Source organism: Crotalus tigris, unplaced genomic scaffold (assembly GCF_016545835.1).
Source record: "Crotalus tigris isolate CLP2741 ecotype Arizona unplaced genomic scaffold, ASM1654583v1 scf7180000024467.898045, whole genome shotgun sequence".
Classification (NCBI taxonomy): Eukaryota; Metazoa; Chordata; class Lepidosauria; order Squamata; family Viperidae; genus Crotalus; species Crotalus tigris.
Window position 1 is genome coordinate 489,685 of NW_024100638.1, and position 25,637 is coordinate 515,321.

At 38.8% G+C, this 25,637-nt stretch overlaps 1 protein-coding gene across 1 annotated transcript; it reads right to left on the reverse strand.

The window, feature by feature from the left end:
• Nucleotides 1-2,931: 2,931 nt before the first annotated feature.
• Nucleotides 2,932-18,206, reverse strand: RHOU (ras homolog family member U). The gene is made up of 3 exons (XM_039332878.1): nt 14,680-18,206; nt 11,546-11,604; nt 2,932-6,055 (listed from the first exon to the last, which is right to left on the reverse strand). Exons 1-3 carry the CDS (start codon nt 14,984-14,986, stop codon nt 5,600-5,602), a joined length of 822 nt encoding a protein of 273 aa, XP_039188812.1. The 5' UTR covers nt 14,987-18,206; the 3' UTR covers nt 2,932-5,599.
• Between the last annotated feature and the right edge of the window lie 7,431 nt (nt 18,207-25,637).

The window sequence follows — 25,637 nt, forward strand, 5'->3', positions numbered from 1 at the left end:
CTGGAAATCATTGGCCATTGGGTAATGCTGTATAAAGGTTAAGAGGTAGGACTTGGAGTGGGAAACTTCATTTAGCTTCAAATTCCCCATTAACCATCAAGTTCATTGAATGATTCTGGGCCACAACTTTCAGGCTTGCAGGATGGTGGGGCAGGAAGACCGACTTACATTACTATATACTGTCCTGAATAACTTAGCAACTTTAAGATGTCTGCACTTGCTGGGGAATTCTGGCCATTGAAGCCTGGATATCTTTAAGTTGCTAAGGTTGAAAAATCCCCCCAGCCTTGCAGGAGCAGATGTTGTTACTTCCCAAAGAAATATGAGATAATCATGAAATAAAATTGACATTTAAAGTTTTGAAATGACACCATTTATCCAGGCAGTCCAAGAAACCATGGCTTCTTTCAGCAATCTCAATTGTTTCACGGACCTAAGCTCATTCAGGATTTTTTTTTTGGGGGGGGGGGAGGTAAGAGATATCATTAATAACAAGTGCACAACAATTTTAGTTAAAAATCCAATGTACATTTACTTATTTTTGATTAATCAGAAATAGTATTAGATGGTCAGTCCTTCAAACACTCAACAGATGGGATTGCCTCTTGCATAGCCATGAAGGTTCTTCATCTTCCTGGTTTAAAAGATTGTTTCCTAAGGCTAACATTCAGTCCAGCAATAAGCTTCCATTACTGAGACCGCATCCAAAGTCAGATGGACCAAATCAACTTGGAAATTCAAGGGGTGGAACAGGCCGAAGATCATCCTTGCTTCAGTGAAATCACACTGATCAAGTTTAGGATGTTAAGAGGGGGAAAAAATGGAACTTAAGCCACAATGACAGACAGTAGCCTTGAAATGCTTCTCTTTGGATGAAATTCTCCATGTATCCAAGAAACCTTACCTGTGACAGATTGTGAACTGAACAAGAGGAAGTAGCAAACTCTAAGTCCAGGGTTTTAGATTTATTTCAGGATGGAGAACGGATTTATATTGTCCTTCTGGAAAGCTCATTTTTCAACATGCACTATACTTTTGAAAACCCTTTTCATAAGGCACAGCAGATAACAAACTATAGAAAAAAAATCTTTACTTCCACATTTCTAGTAACATTCCAAAAAAAAAAAATCATCCAAAATCTAGAAAAATGTAGGCAGCCTGCATTATGTTGGTATCTGTAGCACTGCAAAACTGCTGCATTTGTTTGCACCAAAACAAAATACTTATTACAAGTTACATACTTTTTTGAAACAAAACAATCTTTAGTGGGTTACATAAAGTTAATTGCTATTCACTTATGGAATGCACCTATTACAGAATGCACCTATTCTCTTTTCTGTTCCCAAATTTTAGCAGCAAAAAGGGAAGTTTCCATTTCTAAAATCATCCATATTTTATATTTTCATAACACAGTAATAAAAGCAGAAGGGGAACTCTAATCTTTTTTTTTTAAAAAAAATGAAAACTATTTTACATTAGATATACTAGTGAGAAACTGTAAAACAATTTATGTACATTCTAGATTATGCATACTTGGGATTAAAAATGAGTTCTTCAAGACTTTTATTTTCCTCTGGAAGAACCTATTTTTGTTTGTTTGTTTGTTTGTTTTTTTATATTGGAGAGAATTTGAGCCAAACCAGGACCAGGAAATAGAGGATGGGAGATAGGAGGCAAAAGAATTTTCTTTTATCCTACCCCTTTTTTTAATTTTAGAGGCAAGAACAAATGTCCTCAGCTACCGACAGCTATCATCTTTATTTTTGAACGTCCGTAGTCTCCAAAGACCGTGTTCTAAATTCTGAGGGTGCCAAAAGTTAGGACTTTCCTTTGCAATGTGCCAGTTTCCCATTAAAAAAAAAAACAAAACACTAATCAATTGATGCAAGACAGAACAGAGAGCCTGGTGGGTCCAGAGAACTGCTCTTTAGCCAGACTTAGTCACACCGTTAGATATCGCTGCCGTCTCTCACTTATTATCTATAAAGATGACCACACATCTATTTTTTCCTTCTGCTGCATGTATATAAATGGGTGAAAAGAGAATATTGTGAAGCAGTTTGCTTAGTCTGTGCCCTTCAGATTACATTAGACTATGACTCAGAGCCTTCCCAGCCGCTGTGGGTGCTGATGGTTATAGTCCAAGATAGCTGGCAGGTAAAAGGTTAGACAGGCTATTGCATAGCACAAGTGGAGCAGAGAAAACTCAAAGTCTAAGTGACACTAAGCAGTGAAAAACAACCCAAAAGGAATTCTTTGCCCCCTTTTTTTCTAATTTACACATTTGTATATATGATTACTATATGGCAGTGGTGGCGAACCTATGGCACTAGTGCCAGAGGTGGCACTCGGAGCCATCTCTGTAGGCACGCATGCTGTCACCCCAGCCCTGCCTCCCCCATAGCCCCCCCCGGAGAAGAGTCACCCCTGGGTGTGGCCCGTGCAGAGCTGCACAGCCAAGCACATGGCAGCTGGGCAGCAGATCATGCTGCAGGATGCGGGTGGAGGGCGTGGCCACTATGGTGCTGCAGGGCCACCTGGGCAATCTGCGGTGTGCCGTGGATGGCCCTGAGAGTGGGCGGGGTGAGGGCGGAGCAGGGCAGGAGCGGGTGGGCAGAGTGGAGGTGGGCCGGTTTTGGGGCACTCAGTCTCTAAAAGGTTTGCCATCACTGCTATATGCACTTCATTATTTCTCCATTAAGAGTTAGAGTCATAACTTTACAATAAGAGGTACATCCTGATCAGTTTTTTAAAACCTCAACATCTTTAACCAATTTCGTAGGCAACTACTCATCCCAAAATTGAGAGAAAATGGATTCCTAGAGAGCAAAGGTTTTCAGCACCTGGACCATCAGGTAACTGGGAATTTTCCATTTGGCATCCAACTGGCATTTTTCATACACAAGACTTCAGAAAAATTTGGTAGCCATCCACAGGGCTCTCATATCAGTTTTATTCATTGGGCTTCTCAGATTATAACTATGGACCCCAGTGAGGCCAATTCAGACACAATAGAAATGTGGAAGCATCAACACCAACAATTATGTGTCAGGAGGAAATCAAAGCATCACTTTTGTAATCTTCAATTATCTACAGTTCCTCTGATAGCAATGCAAGTACACTTAGTGAAAAGAAACCAGCATTCCTCTACGTAGAGTAGCCATGTGAGTTTGCTGCAGAATAATCACAAAGATACTCAGGGATTAAAAAATAATTTGATTTTTCAATTACCTTCATTTCATCAGATGCATAGAATATTCATTTGATGTGGGCCTCTGATTGCAATGCTGCAATTCAGGCAACGTGCTAAACAGCTTTTGTTGAACAAGTCCCAATAGTCCCAAAACTCTTAACCCAAATGACTGGCCATGCATCATATGGAATCCAAAATAAACAAAACTACAATGCAGCAGAAGAGAATCTGTATAGTAGTAAAATAAGCATAGAAGATACGGGATGACAAATTATTATCCTGATATTCATAAAAGAGTTGTTTAGTGTGATGCAGAAATTCTTGTTGGGATGCAGTCACATGATTCAGCATCTCTGATCCTGGTTGAATCTTGGTTCTCTCTCTGACATCTGATATGAGGTAGCCTTCATATTAATTTTGCATGATACAAGTGATGCAAAATAAATTGCTGGTGATTTGTAGAAGGGAGATATCCCAAAGATTCATTCAATCTAAGCTATGGTTAGCACCAGCCATGGTGTGCTAATGATCCTATGGTGTGAATTTTTTTAGACAAAATATTTTTGATCTATTCCAACATAGATCAGCAATTATGTTTTGTTCCTGGCATTTAAAAATCTGCTTTTAAGAATTCCCACAGTCAGATGTTATAGTGAAATGTAGTTAATTTAAAAATGAAAGTTAATACTTGGGTTATTTTATCCTAGCACATGAATATATCTATCTATATATAAAAAAAGAGCCACGTGGAAAAAGAACACTTGAAACCAAGGTTCATCCAGGAATGATAAAGAATTATTTCTTAAGTTTAAATATAGGCTGATCATATTATAAATGCAAAGGGCTACATAAAAGCAAGGAAGGAAAATTAGACAGAAAAATCAAGCTACTACAGTAGCCCAGTTATAGTTTAAATTAATCTCTGTATTGCATTACTTAATTAGAACAGAAATCCCCAAAACAGATGTGCAATTACATAATAAATCTACAACAGTTCAGACACAGTTTAGTTTAATCTATTGCAAAGAAAAGCTGTTTTGCTTTTGTTATTCTTTGCATGGTCCTAAAATCTCACCCAAGCCACGAAAATAGGTGGCATTTAGCCAATGTTCGATTTATTCAAATATGGAAGACTGAATAAAACTGGTACAAAAGCATGTCCTCCAAGTACTTAAGAGCACTGGTAAACCAGCATTTGCCGTCATTTATTGCTACACGAACATTGCCAGTAAAAGATTTGGCATCTTTTGAATGAAAGTCAATTCCCAACATTATGCACGTTTGCTTAGATTAAATTTCCTGACTGTTTTAAAAAATAGACTTTCTGGAATTTTGAACAGTTAATAGTTTTTTTTTTTCTTTCCAGTTTATCTTATATGAGCAAATATTGTTTCAATGACACAGTATTGTGATACCCGATTCAGCAAAGAAGACTAAAAATTAGTTGAGATTATCTTATGGAAAAAGGTTTCCAATGTGAATTTAAACAAGCTTTTCCCAACTTAGAACCCTTCATGTTATAGATTACAAATGAACAAAGGTAAGTCAGGCTCGCATTGAGTGGCATCAGATTAAGAATCACCAAGACCACCAATATCTACATTTTGCACCATATTTCTGCAGATATTGATACATCTTTGATGTCATATATCCTCTATAAATAGAAAAGAAGCCCATTGCTATTCAAAATATGATTTCTCCTTTTTCCAAGCCAACAAGCATGCACATTTCATGGTGTAAAAGGGATCTGTCAGTCGGGGTATACAAGGAAGATACAATTTTGCACAGCTGCTCTATTTGTTATGACATTCCCCACACTGTGCATAAAGTAGGCATATCATTTTAAGAAAAATATATCAGATTCACGTGCAGATTCTGCTAATTTAGCAACACAATGTACATTTCAGAAATGTGATGTAGTGTTCCTGAAGCCTACAAGACTAAAAATGCAGGCAGATGCAGGCAGAGAAATTCTCCATTTTGAGCCAAATGTCCTAAGAGGCCCAGTTTTAGAGATCCACCTGCAAAACAATAATTGGACTGTAGGGTAGTCCTCACAGTCGTCATGTAGACTTCTTAGGAGAACCTAAGAAGGTTCTAGCCTTTCCTACACCTGTATATAGTGAATTCATGATTCAACTTTCAGTTCCACCAAAGTGTAGGCCAGCAGTCCTCACTAAAAAGAAACTACCACTAATGGGAAAACCCACAATTTGGTCAACCTCAGCCTCTCAGCTCACGCCCATCCCCATCTCAATCGGAAAGAGATAATTTTAGCAGCATGTTCAGTGGTGGATTTTAACTGTGCAGTCTGGAATAGAGAGAGTTTTTCAGCAAAAGTCACCTCAAATCACTCTCAATGATCAAACTGCCATTTCCAAGGCCTTCACTCCAAAACAAAAAACCCTATACAAAACAACAATATTTTTTCCACCAGGACTTGGAGAGGTTTTTCATTTTGTCCGGAGTCCTGTTTTTGGATTTCTTTGGCTGTTGCTGAGTATCCGAGTAGTGAATGCCAGCCACAATGGCTGCATCAAAGACTTCTTTGAGGTTTTTCTGAGTCAAAGCGGAGCACTCGATGTAAGAGGCGGCTTTTATTTCCTCGGCACAGAGCCTTGCGGCCTCCTCCGCCACAGGCTTCTCTTTGCATTTGTCAAGCTCAATTAGTACTTTGACATCTTCCCGGAGGTCCGATTGGGTCCCGACGAGAATAATCGGGGCCTTGGGGCAGTGACATCGGATTTCAGGGACCCATTTCTCAATCACATTCTGGAAAGATGAAGGGCTCACTACACTGAAGCACAGCAAAAAGATGTCTGTGTTGGTGTAGCACAGTGGGCGGAGCTTGTCAAATTCATCCTGTGCAAAAATAAAAGTAATGTGAATAGTAACTTCATAGTAACAAAAGGACCTTTCTATGTTCCCTAAAAGCAATGTGCATCATAGAAAGTGGTGGTTTTCCTTATTGAGATAACAAAACCATTCTTATCAGCTACTAAATGGGCATACAACAAGTTCTATAAAAAGAACAACCATAATTGTTTTGCAGAGCAGGGTTATTCCCACCAACTGTACCAAGGTGGCATGTAGCAAGGAACCAGTTGTCTGAATGCTACCTCAGAGAGAAGGAAAGAAGACATGGAGGGCAAAAGTTCCTGAACAAAGAAAACTAACAACTGTAGAAGAAATTAGAACTCTCCTCCTTGAAGCAATTACATTTTTGTTGTTTTGTTGTTTTATATTATATTATTTAGTTGTGCACTGTTTTAAATTATTTAGTTGTGGATTGTAGCACAACTACTTGGCCAAACCATAAATAGACTGTTCCATATGGTTCCACAATACAGAAGTGAGCATACAGCCAGTACCATCATTCACCATCAACATTAGCTTGCAACCGTATTTGAAAAACAGAATTGATTCAAGGGATTGGCTTTGCTATGATGCAATCTTCGTTCATTCATTTCAAAGAGGCAGCCTTCTCACAAAAGACAGGAACTATTGTTGATGTTGGAAGAACAGAAATTATAGGTGGTTCTCATTATCTGTGGGGCCATTACCCATGGTTTGCATATCTATAGTTGTTAGGTGTAAGTTTCACCTCCTGGGTTTTGCCTTGCTCTTTGCTACTTTATGCACATGCAAAATTGGGGGGGGGGAGGCCAGGTTTTGACACATGCATAAAGTATTTATTAAGGTCTTGTGATCATGAGGTGGGGATGGAACTCCCCTCCCAGACTCCAGGGTAACCTGTGTACAACATGGATTGAATACCTATATGAATTAGAGAAAATGGAAGAACTGAAGACCTTCATGAAGTGAAGAACCATAAAGTATTAAAGTATTAAAAATAATTCAATCAAAAACCAACACTGCCATATGTGGTCTTCTTCATTTGAAGAAGGCTTGCCTAACATTTCTCAGGAATCAAAATCATAATACTGCCATAAACTGCCTATGCAAATGGAGAAATTCAATTCAGGGCTAGATCAAATCTAACATACTAGCTACAACTTAGCAAACAGTATTTGTGAGTGTGTGTGTTTGCATGTCTCTGTGTGTACACACATACATACATACATATATATAATTCCATGGCACAGAATTTGTACATGAGGTATTGTCTATGCTTTTGTTTGCTTTCTTTTTAATAGCTCCTTTGCTGCATTTACTTACTAATGGGCCAGTTTAGCTTTTTATACCATTCTATAACTAGTCTGATAAATGGTGGCAGCTGGAGAAGCAGAGAATGAGTAATTACACACACCCCAAATTTTTCTTTAGCTTAAATCTGTTATCTTAAACTACATAATATTTATAAATTAATTAGATTTATCAGAATAGCATGTGGTTTTCTATTATGATCCATTGGCATGGGATTTATTCAGTAGGGTCCCTTCCATTGTCCTTCTTCTAAAGCAGGGATGGGGAATTAAGGATCTTTTATGACTTGTGGACTTCAACTCCCAGAATTCCTGGCTGGCTCTGGAATTCTGGGAATTGACATCCACAAGTCATAAAGGGGCCATAGTTCCCCACCTCTGCTCTAGAGCTTTGGAGGTAGCAAACTGAATACCTGCATACATAAATCAAATAAACAAATTGAATAAATCAAAATCCTGGATTTTAAATTGACTTTAGAAACATCTTCCTCGAAATACAACTGCTAAGATTGCATTTCACATCGAGCCATTGTTTTAATGCTGGTTTTTTTTTTTTTTGACAAACCACAAGGGACTGCTTCTTTTATACAGTAATAAGCTCAGGTTTAAAACCATGGGACTTACCCACACTCTGATAAAATTACAGTTTAACATAAAATTTGAACCCAGCCAAAATGAATTTTGTTTCTGGTGAAGTATTGGCTCATGATTAGTGATCCAAACCTTGGATGACTTTAATTTTTACTGTGACAAGGTGCACTTATTGCCACTGTAATTGGGTCTGTCCATCTTGCTGCTGGTTGTCAACTTCTCCTTAGACCAGGGGTAGGCAACCTTGGCTCTTTTATGACTCATGGACTTCAACTCCCAGAATTCTTGAGTCGGAGTTGAAGTCCATGAGTCATAAAAGAGCCAAGGTTGCCTACCCCTGCCTTAGACCAAAAGTTCCCCTACCCCCACCCCCAGGATCATGTGGCTCCTTTAAAGAAGCACCAACAAAGCATGCATGCCCAAACCTAATCTGAAGCATCTTTTGTATTCAACGAACAACACTCTTCCACCAGTCTGCCTTTACATCTCTTTCACTTCTCTGAGCAGGTGAAATTTGTTTGTTTGTTTGTTCATTCTTACTGAATATTGAAGGGTTTTGCTAATCCAAAAATCATGCTGAAGAAATCATTAGATAATACAATAGCCTGCTTTAGATTAATATTTATTATTGCCTTCTATTGCAACAATCTGAACTAAAAATAACCCCTTATGGTCTCCTTCCCCAACTTCCTAGTTCAATACAATGAACGTTGTCCTGTGCTCCATTTTGGAACTCTTTACACAATACTCTTTTGAAAAAGCTTTTATTGTTAGATCTTGGAAAAAAGATTCTTGGAAAAAAGAGAGATCTCGAAGTGAAAAGGGAACAGCTTGATAATTATACAAGTTCCAAGAGCTAAAGTCAAGGAAAGTAAACAGAGGAAAATATTAACATGGCAACAATGGCCTCCTGAAGAGGTAGGATTTGTCTCTTGTGCTGGTATTTTAATTAAAATCCAGCAATGTTTGTCAGAGGGCCTCAAATTAACACATGCAAAGAGTAAACAAACACGCTCTGAAATATCCCTCTGGTGCCAACATTTTGTCGCCAAACGTATCAATTTACAAAGGAGGTTTTGGTGGTTTGAAGTTCATATTTGGAAAAAAATACAGATGTACAGCCCCCATTTCCTTGAATTCATCTGCGGGGGTACTTGCAAAAGAAAATTGAGGTCTAAGAGGCAAGATTTCATTATCTCACTTATTTGACAGATGTAACACCCCTCAAGAACACAGAACAAAACAAAGCACTCATCTCTTTGCTAAGGGATCATGCATGTGGGATGCCGTATGGCAGCTATGTGTACCTACACGTTTTGCTGCTCTAAATAATTGCATAATTAGAAATCATGTCATGCATCTTATAGCTCAGGGGAATAATTGTAAATTTACACAACCCAGGAGTAAATGGAGAGGTCAGGGCAAGGTAGAAATGTGAAAGCCCCTAGACAATCGAAGGCTCTTGTCTCATCCCTTATCATCATCAAACACACTACAGAAACAGCCTTGCTTGAAAAAAAAATGGCATTAGCATCCATAGTTCCAAGAGGCTTTCTAAAACCCAGGGGGAAAAGGTTACCAGGGCCTACAGCTGATGCTTCCTCTGACTTGATTATCTGACGTCAATCAGAAGTAGTAAAATAAGTGTTATTTCTTACAACGTATATCTCCAACTTGAACCATCCCTGAAAACTTCATCAAAACCATAATACAATCCAGTCTGCACAATTTAAAACTCAACACAATGACTCCAAACCTTACAGAATAACAGCATTTTAACTGCCTTTCTTTAGAAATATGGGGGGGGGGTAGCCTCAAGTGAGGATGTCCCTCTGGGCAGGGACAGTGACTGACAAAACCTGTTCTTTCGGTGCTGTCTCTCTCCTACCCCTTCCTTTGAACTATACTCAGAAACTTATTGGCTGCCCAGAATCACTTTGCAGAGTGAGATGGGCAGCATGTAAATTTAATAAATAAATAAAATAAAAATAAATTGGAAATGAATGCAGTGCCTTATTATTATTATTATTGTGCTCAAGTGGTTCTTATGTGTTCTTATGTGTCACCAGCTGTGCAGCAGCAGTTTCCAAGTAATCCTGAAAGGGAGTCTGGGTAAAGCACTTTGCACTAATCCTATCTTGAAATAAGAGTATTGAGCCCCTGATCTTGCAGACTTCTTCTATTAAAAGCAAAGGGATGGTTTGATAAGAAAATAGGAAGCACATACAGCGGGCAAGATTTAGGGACAAAACCCAAGGTTCTACTCTATAGAGTTAGCTTGTGCTTTGAAGTCATATATAAAAGTCAGTTTGATATAACGGTTAGAGCATTAGGCACTAGCTATTGGGAGCCTGTTTTCTGGCTCTCTACCAGGGTGACTTTGGGTCAGTCACTCTCTTTCAGCTCAAGAATGAAAGCAGTGACAACCCAATTCTGAAAACCTTGCCAAGAAAACAGCAGGAACTTCTTGAGGCAGTTGCCAGGAATTAAACCTTCTTCTAAGAATGGAGAGAGAGAGAGAGAGAGAGGGAGGGAGGGAGGGAGGGAGGGAGGGAGAGAGAGATCGAGAGAGATCTCCATTACTGCTGATGGACATAAGTTTCCAAGACAGAGGAGCACAATCTAGCCCCCAAGGCTTGACTGGACCTAAGAGACCTCCAAAATTTGTTACTGAACTCTAATATGTCATGTACCAGAAGAGGAAAATGTTTTAATACATGACCAGAGGGATATCACAATCACTTTTAATTCTAATTGAAATGACCTCAGCTTAAGGTTTCTGTCCTGTTCTTGTCCACTTTTTAAATCTGAAAGCTAATGTAGCCTTCAGCCTAGAAAAATGTTATGCAATCCTGCTATAAATCCAGTGTACCAATGCCCATATCCCACAAGGAACAAAAAAAGCTTTTTCTACGGATTCTGAATGGTAAATAGGCTGCCAGATATAAATATGGCCAGATATATGCCCACAAGTACAAGTTCATTCTCTTGCACGCTTTCTTTCTTTCCATTGTACATATACATATCCACATGCCACACACTTTCTTTCACATATATGACACTCTTGCAAACAAATGTTTGCCATATCCTGTTCAGGGACTGTCACTGTCCTGGTAACAAAGAATCCATTATAATCTTGGGCCCTCAGGGTAACAAAAGAGCCACTTCCCAGCCATGGCTCAGGGGGGGATGTAGGCTCCTGGGCTCCTCATGTCACCCTGGGAAACCGTCTGGGATAGAGTGGCACTGCTCCCAGGCTATCACCACGGCAACCCAAGTGTCCAGCCAAAGGCAGCAGGGGAAGGTTCAGAAAAGCAGGCCATGAGGTGGGCAAAAGGGAGCCAGTTCCTTAATGGCAGCTGTCAGAAGGTGGAAAAGGGCAAATCCAACATGGGAAATCAAGGGAAGCCCCTTCCCCCAAGGTTAAGGACTTCTGAGGATTTAAGGAGGTGGAATCTTCTAAAAGAAGTCTAAGGATGATTTTTCCATCACAGATTCGCAGACGTGTGCTGATATACATATGTGACACACACATATACTCACATACACACAGCAGGAAAACCGCTGTGTCAATTACGTAAGCAGCTTTACTGACCTGCCCGGCTGTGTCACAGAGCTGAAGCCTCACTGGTCGGCCATCTACAGACACGACAGCTGAAATGGAAGGAAGAGGAGAGTCAGAAAAACTTGTAACTGTGAATTAAGGATTACCTCTGTCCTCACATTAATCATTTACCTTTGGGTCAGTTTGTGGTTAACAGCCACAAGTCAGCTTCTTCTCCCCAGCCTCCCCCCTATTCTCAACAATTCCTGGGTTTACACAAGCCCTTTAGGGCTTCCGGCTTTCGTTACAAAGCAGAACATTGTGACCAAAAGACATTTGCCTCATACAAAGAGAGTTGTCCCAAACACAAATGAGGATTTTGCCCCGCAAACATCCTCTAAACATGCTTGAAGATTGATTTTTTTGGGGGGAGGGCCAGGCTCTGCTTTAAAAGCATATAGACTAGGGAATCCTTCCCCACTGCTTTAAATCACAAAGAAGACAATACAAATATTTACATATGTAAATGGAGAAATTGTCTCTTCTTATTCTGTTTCTTCCTTGTGGATTAGGTTGAAGTCTGTTTCCCCCCCCCACACACACACACACCCATTATACAAGGTAAAACCCCTCTCTGAGGGAGATGGACAATTAAGAAATATGATTAATTGATAATAAATAAATAAATGTTGCTTTTGATTAAACACTAGAGATAACCTTTATTTTCATTACTTTATTGTCACTACTCTATCAATCTGCAACACTGATAGCAAAATTGTGCCCTTCAGGTATTTAGAACACCAGTTTACTATAAGCATAAGACAATAAATGTGAAGTCTCAAAAACTGTACAAAAATCAAATATTTCATTGGTTATTATAACCAATAATAGAAACAATAGCAAACTATATACACTAGTGATTATACAATATTTTAAAAAAAAATCAAATACACTACAGTGATTAAAACAAACATTTAAAAAAATGAATACAAAAGGCAAATCTTCCATTGTAGAACCCACAAGTTTGCAAAACCCAGATAAGCTTATTTGGGAGTCAATTTCGCTAAATTCAAGGGAACACATTTTGAAGTAAACTTAGATTGGCTTACAGGTCTTGCAGAAATAGGACAATTTAGAGAGAGATAATCAACTCATATTTTGTATTAAAAGAAAAATCCTTGCATTTTGACATCAGGTTAATGCAAGAGTGTGTGTCCTGTAATGCTGGCTGGAAAAACATGTTCTTGCACCCAATGAAATTCACACAAAACTCCCACAGTTGGAGCCCTGTGTTTACTGTTCAGTGTTTGCTTTCAAGCACATAAAAACTCTTCAAACCTTACAGAAAAGATTCAACTAATATAGAAGGAACCATCTTTTTGGGGAAAAGTCAAGTAACAATGAATATCTTCTTCCAAAGAGAAGCATGATGAGCCACTGTTTTTTAGCTTAGACAGAGTTTTTCCCCCATGCCATCACTCTACTAAACAACTACGGTAATTCCCACAACATTGTCAAATTACCCAGTAGGGCTGTATTACTATTATCCTTCTCATATTTCCTATTATTTCCTTATCTTCTTATGACTATAACTTTGTTGCTTGTATCTTACAATTTATATTATTTAGTATTCTAGTATGATTTATGTTGATTGCTTATTTAGTGTCCTCTGACTATCACTGAATGTTGTATCTTATGATTTATGATGAATGTATTTTATGATGATTATGATCACGATTTATCACTTATTGCTTGTATATACACGGAGAGCTTATGCACCGGAGACAAATTCCTTGTGTGTCCAATCACACTTGGCCAATAAAGAATTCTAATTCAGAGCACCACCCTTTTCTTAAATATTAGGGAAGTTGTCAGGAAGAATGTAATTACAAACAATCACAAAGTGCACAGCAGAAAGCTCTCTCTCTCCACAATGGTTTTCAAGAAAAATAAAAGGAAGTCTGAAGTAACCTGCTGGGAAGAAGGATGAGTAGGAGTTACCCTCTATCTTAAGGGATAAGGATTATGAGTGAGCCCAAAGGATTTCCAAAGCAAGAGAGAAGTGCAATATTGTAGAAAATAAGGAATAAGAAATCCAAGGCTAGAGAACAGAGTGTAACTTCCCTGACCCTGAGATAACAGAATAACACAGTTGGAAAGTCTAATGCAACTTCCTTGCTATATAAATAGATAAACCAAACTATGCCAACACCCCAAAATTACTAAGCTCTATATGCTGTATCTCACAGCATTCCCTCCAGTAAGACTTAGCAACATTCCTAAAGATTCTGATTTTAATGCAGTTAACAAGTTACTAGTCCTCATCACCAGGACTACTGGAAAAATATGGCAGAGAAGGATCACATATTCCAAAATGAACTAAACAAAAAGAACACTACATTTTTTAAAAATGCTACAGGGACAATAAGTTCCCTGAATGCATCGAAGCTTCCCAATAAAACGTAGGAAACATAGTGCTACCCTTATAGTTTTAGGGATATACACCTTGCAACAAATAAAAGATGCTCAGGATTTAACACAGTATTTTATATGAATAACAACAAGAGCTCGCTACACAACTGGGTATGGAAAACTAGCCGCATGTGTTCGACTCTTTTTAACTACTGGATCGACCACAGTAAAGGTCAGAAATGGGCTTGCCCGCCTTAAGGGAGAAGGAAGGCACCGTCTGCACATTCTTCCTTCTCACAAAAAGGTTGGGCAAGCGATATCGGAGCTGCTTTGCACGCTGATGTCTTCCTCAGTCACAGAGATTGGGTTGTATTTTCCCCCATTACCCCCCAAGGGATTTTACGAGGTAATTTACGATTGACCCCGCCCCAATCGCAATTGGGGATCGATACGTTTCGTTGGTCTGCAAGCCCTTCTTCCCAGCACTCCCCTCCGCTAGCAAATAGCGATCAGGCCAGGCCAACCTTCGCTTCCACGCGCACCTACTTCAGTCAGCGGGCACCGCCCCTTCCCAAGTTGGAAGATTCAAAATCCACAAGAGGAGACGCCGCCGAGTCAATAGGGCGAGGGATCCCCGGACCCTGGACACCAATGAGGTCGGAAGTGACCAGAGGGGGGGGGCTCTCCCATATAGGAACGGAGAGCCGATAAGGTGCATTAAATGCTTCCATGAAAACGCACCAGGAACCGTCCCGTCCCAACCGGCTGATTACCTGAAAAATTGTCGAAGGCGGTAGGGATGTATTCCGTAGGGTAGCCGTTGGTGGTGTAACTCACCACCAGGCTGGTTTTACCCACCGCGCCGTCTCCCACCAGCACACACTTGATGCTGCGCCGAGGCTCCGTTCCGATCGCTCCGGCCCCTCCGCTAGCTCCAGCCCGGCAGCGGCTCCCCAAGGCAGCCCCCAGCGCCGCCGCTCGGCTGCTGCGGACCCGACGCGGAGGCACCGGAGGCACTTCGCAGCCGCCCGGCAGCGGCTTGCTGATGTAGCCGGTTTCTCCTTCTTGCTGCGGCGGCATCCGCCCGGCTCCGGTGCGGGAGACCCCCAAAGACAATGAGATCCGCCGAGCCACAGCCGCGGAAGGCAGCGGCGAGGGGCGCCGGGAAGCAATCCGGGCAGGGGGACCCGCCTGCTGGAGAAGAGCTTTTCCAGATCCGAGCGCCGAGCTTCCTTCTTCCCGATCTCTGCCGCTCCGGCACTTCAGAAGACGTGCGACCTCGCTCCTTCAGCAGCAGCAGCAGCAGCAGCAGCAGCCGTCTTTGCTCGCGGGAAGACTACAGCAGCCAAGCGCTCGATCTGCCGCCAGATGACATAATCCCGAAGAAGACTGAGAAAACGAGCCAAAGTGGGCGGGGCAGCCTGGGACGGGCGGAGCTTGGTGAAGAGGGATTTGCCGGCAGGGGGCGCTCCACCACAGCCAGGGCGAAAGCGCGAAGAAGAGGCGACGTTGCTGGCCGGCGTGGAATCAATCTCGGAGTATAATCTGGCGCTTTCCATTGGCCAATCTGCTTCTTTTCGAACGCTGACGACAATTGGGTATCTCATTTGGCTGGACATTGGAGCGAGGCCACGTAAACCACGCCGCCTGCGGAGGCGTAGCACGATCAGTTCGTTCCAGTCTTTAAAAAAACTCTTCCCTTCGTTTCTTAAAACTTAATTTTCTTTCCACAGTCGTTTCTTCAATCTTGTCGGGCCCCTTTGCTTTTATTTCCCATTTTCCCGTAGTTCTTTTTGCACGTGTCTTCCTTCTCTCTTCTGCCAGAACAATTGCATTTTTTTTTTCCCGGAAAGGTAATCGAAATAAGATCGTTGTTATAAAATCAAACTTAGAACACGTTAGTGATGCTTATTACGTGATTAGGACTCAAATACCTTAAACTTTCTAATATAATAAAATGTATTTGGGAGTTTTTCAGCCTGATGTACTCAAGCATATTTTCAAAGAAATGGTATAAATCCCATCGAGGTTACTCTTCTGGCTACCGATCTGGAGCACCTGTTGTACAGTGCAATTGAGAATTGAGATATTCAAGGATAGACACACTGTAGTGTGCAGAAGTGTAATTGTGTGTGTGTGTGTGTGTGTGTCTTATAGTAATAGGCAACCTAATAGGCAACCGGCAACCCTAGCCATCTGATAATATGTTAAATAATCCAAGAGCAAAGATGTCTGAATATCAATACTTCATTCTCACCTGTTTCCAGCTCTTTAAGACTTTGCATTTTTAAAATTAAAGATATCCACATTGCTACTGATTGGAGCTCAATTCTGGCAACTATATGGATGCCACCATGCAGTTTTCTTGGCAATAATGCCAAACTCATTTGCCATTCCCTTCTTCCAGTATATTTTTCATGTTTTCAGTCTGGCCTAAAATGGGACTTCCACATAAAAAGCCCTTCCAGATGTGGGAGGTTACAATTCCCATTGTTTGCTGCCAATGTCCAAATCTTGAATAAAGAATTAATGGAATAAGTGGACGTGATTATCGCCAGATTACTGCCAGATAGACTATAGGAAAATGACAAAAAGATTGCAATAGAATTGTTTCCAAATATTGGACATTGGGGCTGCTGCGGTCTACCAATTTTATAATTAGTAGAGAGGTGTGTCTCAGATGATGCTATCTCTTCTCTGAGACTCTAGCTGATGTAAAAGTTTTACTGTCTAAGAAAACAAACGAATAATATTCTGTCTTGCTGCTTTTGGAAACTCATCATTTTGGACCTCTACGTGCTTATTTTGGTGACACTTTTGCTGACTGTTTCATCTGCCATGAACTCGGATGCCAAGAATTTTGGTGTTCATACTGGGAATTATGCAAACGGCACGAATGACATAAAGTACATCACATTTGGTGACAAAAGACAGTTTTATAACTCCCTCATTATTCCCATTACAGCATCTTTGTCAATGGGGGAAAATCCACCACCACAGAGAAAGATCATTCATATAGAAAAGGTTAGCTGATCTTTTAGTCAGATAAATATTTTTGAGAATCCTATTGCGTAGAAGCAAAAATAACTGCAGAGATAAAATTACTTAATGAAATGACTGTGTACTATGGGCAAAATGCTCTGTGTCCATTTTAAGCATGTAGTCCCAACTTCGGTTTAAGAAACATGAATATTCAAGTTGTTCTTAAATGTTCAAAGTTGCTTTATCTTTCTGTGGCCAGTATTGAACTGTAAAATGTGTCTTTCAGAGTACAGTACACTAGGCTTTTGTTTAACAGGATGATCAACTAGCTGTTGTGCAACACTCCCAGTACAGTATCAAGTTAAATCATTTTTTTGCTATGGCGAAATTAAAAAGACTTTGTTGGCGATGTGACATTTCTGTATTGTACAACGAAAGGCCTGTTTATGTGTAAGATCTATAGATTTCTTTCTGAAGATTTCTGAATACTTTCCTTGAACCTTTGGTATGAACAATACATAAAAAGAAAGAAATGTAATTCATGTTTAGGGACAGAAGCCAGCAAACAAAGTTCAGATCCTAGGATCAGGTCCAAGTATACAGGTAACACCAAAAGAGTTTTTTAGATTCAGGTTATGGACTAGGATTTATACTTGATCTCGCTTCTAATGTCAGGTATGACAAAACTAGATTGTTCCACTGCTTATGTGGCAAGCACAAATTAGATATGAATTGCAGTCAAAGTAGAACTCATTATTCACATATTAGTTTGTAATATCCTGCCTGTAGAACATCTTGTGAGGTGTTAGCATAGATCCCTTCCCCATCTTTTTCACTAAGATTATATCACAAAATTTTAGTATTTGTTGGAATCCCTGTGTCTGAATTTTTTCCCCCTGAGGACACATTGTACTAAGAACTTGCAGCTTTTAAGATTCTGAATTAGGAATTTTAATATATTTATATTTATTTAAATTATTAATTACTTGCCTTAATGACTAATACAAAAACTACAATAATATTTCTTCTTTCAAAACTAGTGACATTCGTCATTTATAATGAACAAAAAACAGGACAAATTTGTAAAAATAGCATGTGTTGGCATGACTGTATCTTTGGTGATGTCAAGGTAACAAAATCAATAACCAGATAAAAAGATACATCATATATTTTGTGGACTGTGCTTCTCAAGATTAACTTCTGAATTTTAGAAATGCTTTGTTGTGATGGAATTTATGGGTTATAAGCTGTTCAGTATTTGGTTTATTGATTCAGAATCAAACAGACTTTTGGGGTTTATACAGTTTAATTAAATACGCTTGCTTGAATCACAATTTTCTATTATATTCTTGACTTTGCATCCAAAAGAACCCATAGGAACACAACTACTGAAATGCATTCCCCTTTCAAGTCTTGTTGTGTTGCTTTCTTTTGGGAGGGGTGAGCAAGGAATATACCGAGAGTATATATTCCCAGCAAAGTGTGAAGATCACTTCAGCTGCCGAGCTGAAGCAAGCAGACACCTATAGCAGTAATATTAAGGTGACCAACCGTCCTCCTTTAGGGAGGACAGTCCTCCTTTTATAAGTTCTGTCCTCTCTCAAAAGATGTCCTCCTATATGTCCTCCTTTTTGATATTTGAAGACTAATCTGTAAATCTCCGTATTCGATCGATGCCGATCCGATCCGTTGCGTGTGATGTGATGTATTTGTATTTGACATGACAATTCATCAAGGCTCGGTACAGTATGGTGAGACGCGATTATGAGACGCCTATGCTCTGCACAGGAGAATTGCTTTGAGAGAGTGTGCCGCGCGCAAGAGTGCACCGCACGCAAGTGGCTTTGTTTACTTCTTACCGAAACATGACACGGCACACATGCACGCATTAGATCACTTTTTTTGCTTCAATTTATTTGTGTCTTCCTTCTCATTGTAAAAAAGTTGATCACCTTAGTAGTATAAGATATTGGAGACAAATTATAACTTAGTGACAATGGTGAAAACATAATTTCATGCTGTGCAGGAGGAAGGATTGAAAAACCACAAAGATATTTTACCCAGAAAATTCCATGAATAATGACCTAGCTCTCTTGAAAAAAGGAAAAATCTGCAATTATAAAATCATAGTGTTACCCTCCAACTCAAATATCCAAATAAAGTGCAGGATTACTTTCATTTGTGAAAAGCTTACTGGTTTATTGAATACATGGCATGGTACAGGTGAAGGAAAACTAACTCTAAAATCCCAAGGCATCTAACCATAATATATAACAAGGACATTCCCAGCCAAATCACCCCAGATGTTCATATAGCTCATATAAACAAATTCTCTTTGTTATGAGAACGTCTGCTAGCTTCTTCACACCTGCTAAAATGTCCTTGAAAAGTTTCCAAACAGCCTTCTCTCATCAAATGTCTGAAGAACTGGAGAGGTTACATTTCTCTAACTAACCCAGTCAAAGCATCATTTTCTCCACCTTACTCTAATGGCAAGATAAAAACAAAGAGGCACATAGCTGCCAAATTTTTACTCTTGACACATACAACTCCCTGCCCAAGGCAGGAGCCCTTATGCCACCCTGAACAAATGGTTGTCCAATCTTTTCTTGAAAACCTCCAGTGATGGAGCACCCACAGTGCCAGGAGGCAAGCAGTTCTTTGTTTAATTGTTCTCAGTCAGGAAATTCCTCATTTTCAGCAGTGAGTTAGACAGCCTCAGTTACAGTACATAGATGCTGTTAATAGTATTATATAGTGAACCAAAGTTACTCTTGCCGTAACTCTGTTATAGTAAAATAAACACTTTGATTTTTGTTTCAATTTAAGCAATCAGCACTTTTATTTATTTATTTCAGTTTAAACAATCAGCTTATGTAGAGATACTGATCCTCTAAAAATGTATATACAACATAAGCTTTTGTTTTTAGTTTTCTGCTTTCTTAATGCCTCCTGCAATTAATCTGCTATTTATAGAACTCATAATAAAAATTTCCAAGCAAATAGCTCTCCCCCCCCACACTAAGATGCCATGGTGTTGGGCACTGATCTCTTAAGCCCTATTTGTCTGGCATTGTGGCTATTTCACTTAACGTGTAAACATCATCAACTCCTTGATTATTGCTGAATTTTTATCATTCATTTACATAAAACAGATCCATAGTTAAAGTAACCTTTATGAACATTGCTGATAACATTGCTGAAAAAAAGTGGCAAAATGCAAATGAGTTGATCATATTTTTGTTGTTATCAACATCTCACCTTTATTTTCTCACAGAAGTCAAACTGGCATATAAAAAACTCTGAGATGTACTTCTCTATCTAGGCAATTCAGGATGCAATTTAATGTTACATCCATAAATCTTATTTCTCTTCCCAAATCTGTATTTCAGTCATATGAATATTAAACCAAAATGATCGATTATGGCACAAGCCAAAAATATGTGTTAGTGTAATGTAGTGGAAGTACTACACTTCCAAGCATACAGATGTTGAAACCTGATCCATTTCTTAAAAATCCTTTAAGGTGGGCATCCAATAAATATGGAAAAGAATATTTTGTGCAACTAATGGCATTTACAGATCATAGAATGTGAGTTTCACATTCTTTAAAACCCTGCCCTACCGATTATGTAGCTTGTAGCTTTACAAGACGTTGCAGCTCTGGAAAAAGTCCTCCACAGTATTGGTATCAACACTGGTATAAATGGAGATGGGAAAGGGAGGTCAGAATGATGAAAGCAACATCCTAGCGCAGTGTTTCTCAACCTTGACAATTTTAAGGCATGTGGACTTCAACTCCCAGAATTCCACAGCCAAGATTGCTGGCTGTGGAATTCTGGGAGTTGAAGTCCACATGCCTTAAAATTGTCAAGGTTGAGAAACACTGTGACCTAGCGTCTCAGTGCAAGCCCCACCCCTTTTCTCTCTGGGTTATATCATCCCAAAAAGGTGGAGCTTGCAGAGTTACATGGCTTTTGACATTCTGATCTAAGTACTTCTGGTTACTTTTGTAACTGTAAATACTGTACTATGTACCCATGTTCTAGAAGAACAAGACAGAGAAGGATCAGGTCAAGAAGAAAGCAGAACGAAAAACAAGGTGCATCTAAAAAGGTCAGATCACAAGCTAGTGACCTATTAGGATCAATTTGGTCAAGAAGGGAATTATTCCCATAATTACGAAAAAGAGAATGAATATTTAATATTACATGTATTGACAGCGGCGAGAATAGTATTTGCCCAATTTTGGAAAAATGAAAATTTACCACTTGACCAGATTATAATTACTAAAATTCTAGAATGCGCTGAAATGGATAGATTAACTTTAGAGATTAAAGAGAAAGAAGACTTGATCTATTTTAAAACATGGGAAAATTTTATCAATGGTTAGCAATACGACAAAACGAAAAAAGATTTTGAAACCAAATAGGATGAATATTTTCCAATTAAGCTTCTTTTTTAGCTTATGAATATTACTATCACCAGTGATTTGAAGCATTAGTGATTATAATTAATTAGTACTTTATTAATTATTGTTATTTAGTAAGATGAATGATATGTATTTACTAACCTTTATTTTTATGATTATTGTTAACACAGTTGTAACTGTTTAGTATTATACTAGTTATGCTTACTTAATATTTACACCCGGACGGTAATCTGTTTGCTAAAGCGTGGAATTTCTGTTGGGGGCAGCCCCATTATTGTACCCCCCCTTACCTTATCCCTAACCTCTTATCTTTACCTTTTTCCATACCCGTACCAATCCCATTCCTTTCCCACCCTTATAAAACCTAATAAAATACTTTATAAAAAAAAAAAGAAGAGAAGACTGTAGCTCTCCTCTTTTTTTTTTAGATTAAGCATTTCAAGCATTTAGGAGTGTCTGTTTTTGTAATTATTCCATTATATTCACAACAATGATCTTAAAAGTATACTAATGTTTGAAAAACAGCAAGAAGAAAGAATAATATTGAATGCACTCCAACGCAGTTTTCAAAATTCACATTAAACCTTACCGTGATATGAAAAAGTTTGTTGCAAGAGTTTGTTATAGTGGCTGATAGGGAGAACAAGATAATAATCCTAGGCTCCTCGTAGCAATTTATCTTTACACTAAATTGGGATTAAACTAAAAATGTAAACCCAGCTAACACCAAAACTCAATTCAATAAGGCTATTCCATAAATCGGTTCAAGCACTTCTTTGTTGTGAACAAATAATTTTGCAGTTGAGTAATTAAAACGTAAGCAATGATACAAGGGGGTTTAAGAATATTGCCCCAACATACAGTTTTATCTCAATTAATTAACGAATCGCTGTATTCAAAATTTAATCCACTGTCTCCTTCATGGGCTCATGTGCAAAGGTATCATTTGAATCCAGTGAGTGATGCTTAATGGACTGATAGCTAAAATTGCCCAAATGGTTTTTGTTTACATTCTGCCAGACAAGCAGTTTATTGGATCCCATTTAAGTGTCAAATTATGAGACATTTTCTGGTTATATCCAGTTACCTTTTTTTCCTTCCTAGCATTTTTCTGCAAATGCAGGATTCACTTGAAGGGGTTTTTTTTTTTTAAATCTAGTATTGATTCATTGGTTGTGGTAGTAGTTAACCAACCAGCTTGTTTTCTGAGTCAGACATGGGGTCACCCGGCTGGCTTTCAGGCCTAAAGTGGGACTAGAACTCAGCTTCCTGGATTCCAGCCTGGTGCCTTAACTATTAGACCAAACCACTAGACCAAACCAGTTGCCTTTCTACTCAGACATAATTAACAGTCTATAGCTGAAGCTTGGGTGGCTAGCCTAGTGGGCTTGTTGACCAGAAGATTAGCAGTTTGAGACCCAAGTACTCTGGGACAGGGTGAGTTCCCTGTCTTGCCCCAGCTCCTGCCCACCTAGCAGTTCAAAAGTATGCAATTGCAAGTAGATAAATAAGTACCACTTTGGTGGGAAAGTGACAGCGTTGCGTTTGCCTCAGCATTTAGTCATGGTGACCACATGACGGCTGAAGTGCCTTTGGACAATGGTGGCTCATGTGGCTAGGAAACAGAGATGATCACTGCCGCCTAGAGTTGAACATGACTGAACAGGGGAAACCTTTACCTTTTTAGCTGAAGCATGCTTTCTAATTTAAAACATTTGCTGAAATAATAAACAGCTGAATGACCAAGTCCAAATTCAAAACAGTTGATGTCATTGGCTAATGAGTGTCTATTAAATCAAACCTGCCAACCAAGAGCCTTCCAGTCAAAAAGGGTCATGCTGATTGGCAGTTATTATCCAATTCATCTAGAGGATGCAACAAAAGACACAAATGGCTTAAATTGTAATCCTAGCCATTTTACTAAGAAAGAAATTCCCCTAGCTTCTTCTGAATAAATATATTCGTGAGATGGGTGGGAATAAACGCTACAAAATAATAGCATATAAGATTTCATATATTAACTTTTAGTGTTATAAGACTTCACATATAACTTTTTATTAGAACTTTTAAAAAGAAAGGTAGAAAAATAATACAAAGTAATATAAAGTAAGAAAGTAGAAACACGAAGTAGTTTCAGTTGAAGCCAGAACATTTTTTTTTAGGATTGACTGATAAACAGTTAAGAAAAAAAGCCATGGAACATTATTTCAATAATATCATATTTCAAGATACGATTGTGTTGAGCTTATTACATACCCAGAGATGGAATGATTTGATACTACCCACTATGGAGGAATGGTTGTTGGAATTGACAGATCTTGCTGAGATACACTAACTTCTTTGTTTAGAGAAAAGACATTACATTTTTGGTGACTGAAACTTCTTATGCACTTTTTGCATAAAAATAAAAAAAAATGTACTTGTAATTTATGGCTTTGATGATTAGACAGGCTAGATTATAGAAAGAGTATGACAACGTAATTTAGAGACAGAGATTAAAATATAATTGTACTTATAACTGCTGTGAAGAATATTGGAATCTTTCTTTGTATCTTTTTGTTTTCTATTTTTCTTTAGTTTTCTTTTCTTGCACTTTTGGCTTTTACTTTGCTTTCTTTTTCTTTTCTCTTTCTTACTTTATAAAAGCATATGAGATTTCAGATTACCTTTAAGGAGAGTATTTCACCCACATTTCCTCCTGAAAGCTTTTCATAAAATAGAAATTACGATGTGAACCTGTAAAAAAACTGCTAAAGAAAAGGATGGAATGTTCTTATACTAACCTTCTGGTTGTGTGTGTGTGTGTGTGTGTGTATGTGTGTGGTGTCACTCTTGCTGTTTTTCCCCAACTTGTTTTCTATGATACCTTCACATATACAAAACAAAAATATTATATAAAATAATTTTAATCACGTAAAAGGCTGGACAAGGTTCCAAATGTAGTCTTAACAAACCAGACATGTCCAACCTGCGACTTCTGGCTGCATTCAGTCCTGGACAACTAATAATGCAGCCCCATGTTGTAATTAAAAAAACATTAAAAAAAGGAAGATTGCTATTGATTTACATTAATTGTATATTTTATATGTGGCCCAAGACAATTCCTCTTCATTCAATGCTGCCCCAGCGAGCCAAAAGGCTGGACATCCATGACACAAATGTTCCAAGTATTGGCAGAAAGCCTCATTGTAAAGTTTCAGTGGCACAATTTGAAAGACTGCCAGAACTACAGAATAGCCATTTGGGAGTTCCTGCATTCTACATTTCAAGGTGCCAACTCCTGCTTAGTCTTGTGACTAAGAGATATAACGACTGATGGAAGCGATGTCTATCGTTACTGCATCTGTTGGATTATTGGCCATCTACCAATTGTGTTATTGTCCTTATTTACTTCAATCCTGCTTGAGCTAGAAAGCACACAGGTTTCATCTTGAGTACACAAAGGCTTAAAAAAAAGGCACAAAAAAGATGGAAGAATACTAGGTCACCAAGGAAGACACCATAAAGATAGTTCAGAATGATAAAGATGTTGTCCGGAAAGCCACATAGATACTGATCACGTTATTCTCTTTCAAGGTAAGCAATGTTATACAGAGCACAGGAAAGGGGCATGAAGTAGAAGGCCATACTGATTAAAATCATGAGGAAAGGAACATAGCTTTTTAAAAAAGGGTGGGGGGGGGAGATTGTTAAGTGCTTGCTAGCCAACAGCAATGCATGCAAATTAACTCATGCATTAGTAGTAGCAGAGTTCTTATTCATTCAGATGAAGACTATGAGTTCAATTCAGGTCTGGTGGGGGGGGGAACCTATATTTTGATATAACCACAGTGTCCCCTTGAGCATCTCATTATAGGTTGCAAGGTCTGAATCGACCTCCTTCTGCACAATACTTAAATTTTGAATATGTCCTGAGTTCAGTTCAGTATCCCAATATGTAAAGAACTTAAATGGTTACAGTTTATTTTATTTGGAATTATGGCTGGGTGGCTCTTTTCCTCATTTTTCTAATTTCCCTCTTTTCTCAAGTTCTTTCTTTTATATCAAGAAACTTAACCCAATTGTTTTTAAACTCCTCACAAATCTTTCTCACATGCAAGTCTACTTAGTTTATAGCATGTGTTTTCATGTGTGTGGAGGTCCTGTGTTTCTGGATATGAGACCATAACAATCAGAAACTGATCATTCTGGCCTTAAAAAAAAAAAAATAGACAGAAAGGACCCATGAGTTGCAGAAGTATTAAAATACTGACATAAATTAGGTATTAGCCAGAATTCAGTGACAAAAAGCTTACATATCCACTCCATAACTTTCAA

What these genes read in the sequence shown, in the direction of transcription:
- RHOU (XM_039332878.1), bottom strand. Translation starts at nt 14,986, where the DNA reads ATGCCGCCGCAGCAAGAAGGAGAAACCGGCTACATCAGCAAGCCGCTG. An exon ending in CGCCTTCGACAATTTTTCAG is followed by an intron (nt 11,605 to 14,679) that starts GTAATCAGCCGG and finishes CTTCCATTTCAG; the next exon opens with CTGTCGTGTCTGTAGATGGC. An exon ending in TCTGTGACACAGCCGGGCAG is followed by an intron (nt 6,056 to 11,545) that starts GTCAGTAAAGCT and finishes ATTTTTGCACAG; the next exon opens with GATGAATTTGACAAGCTCCG.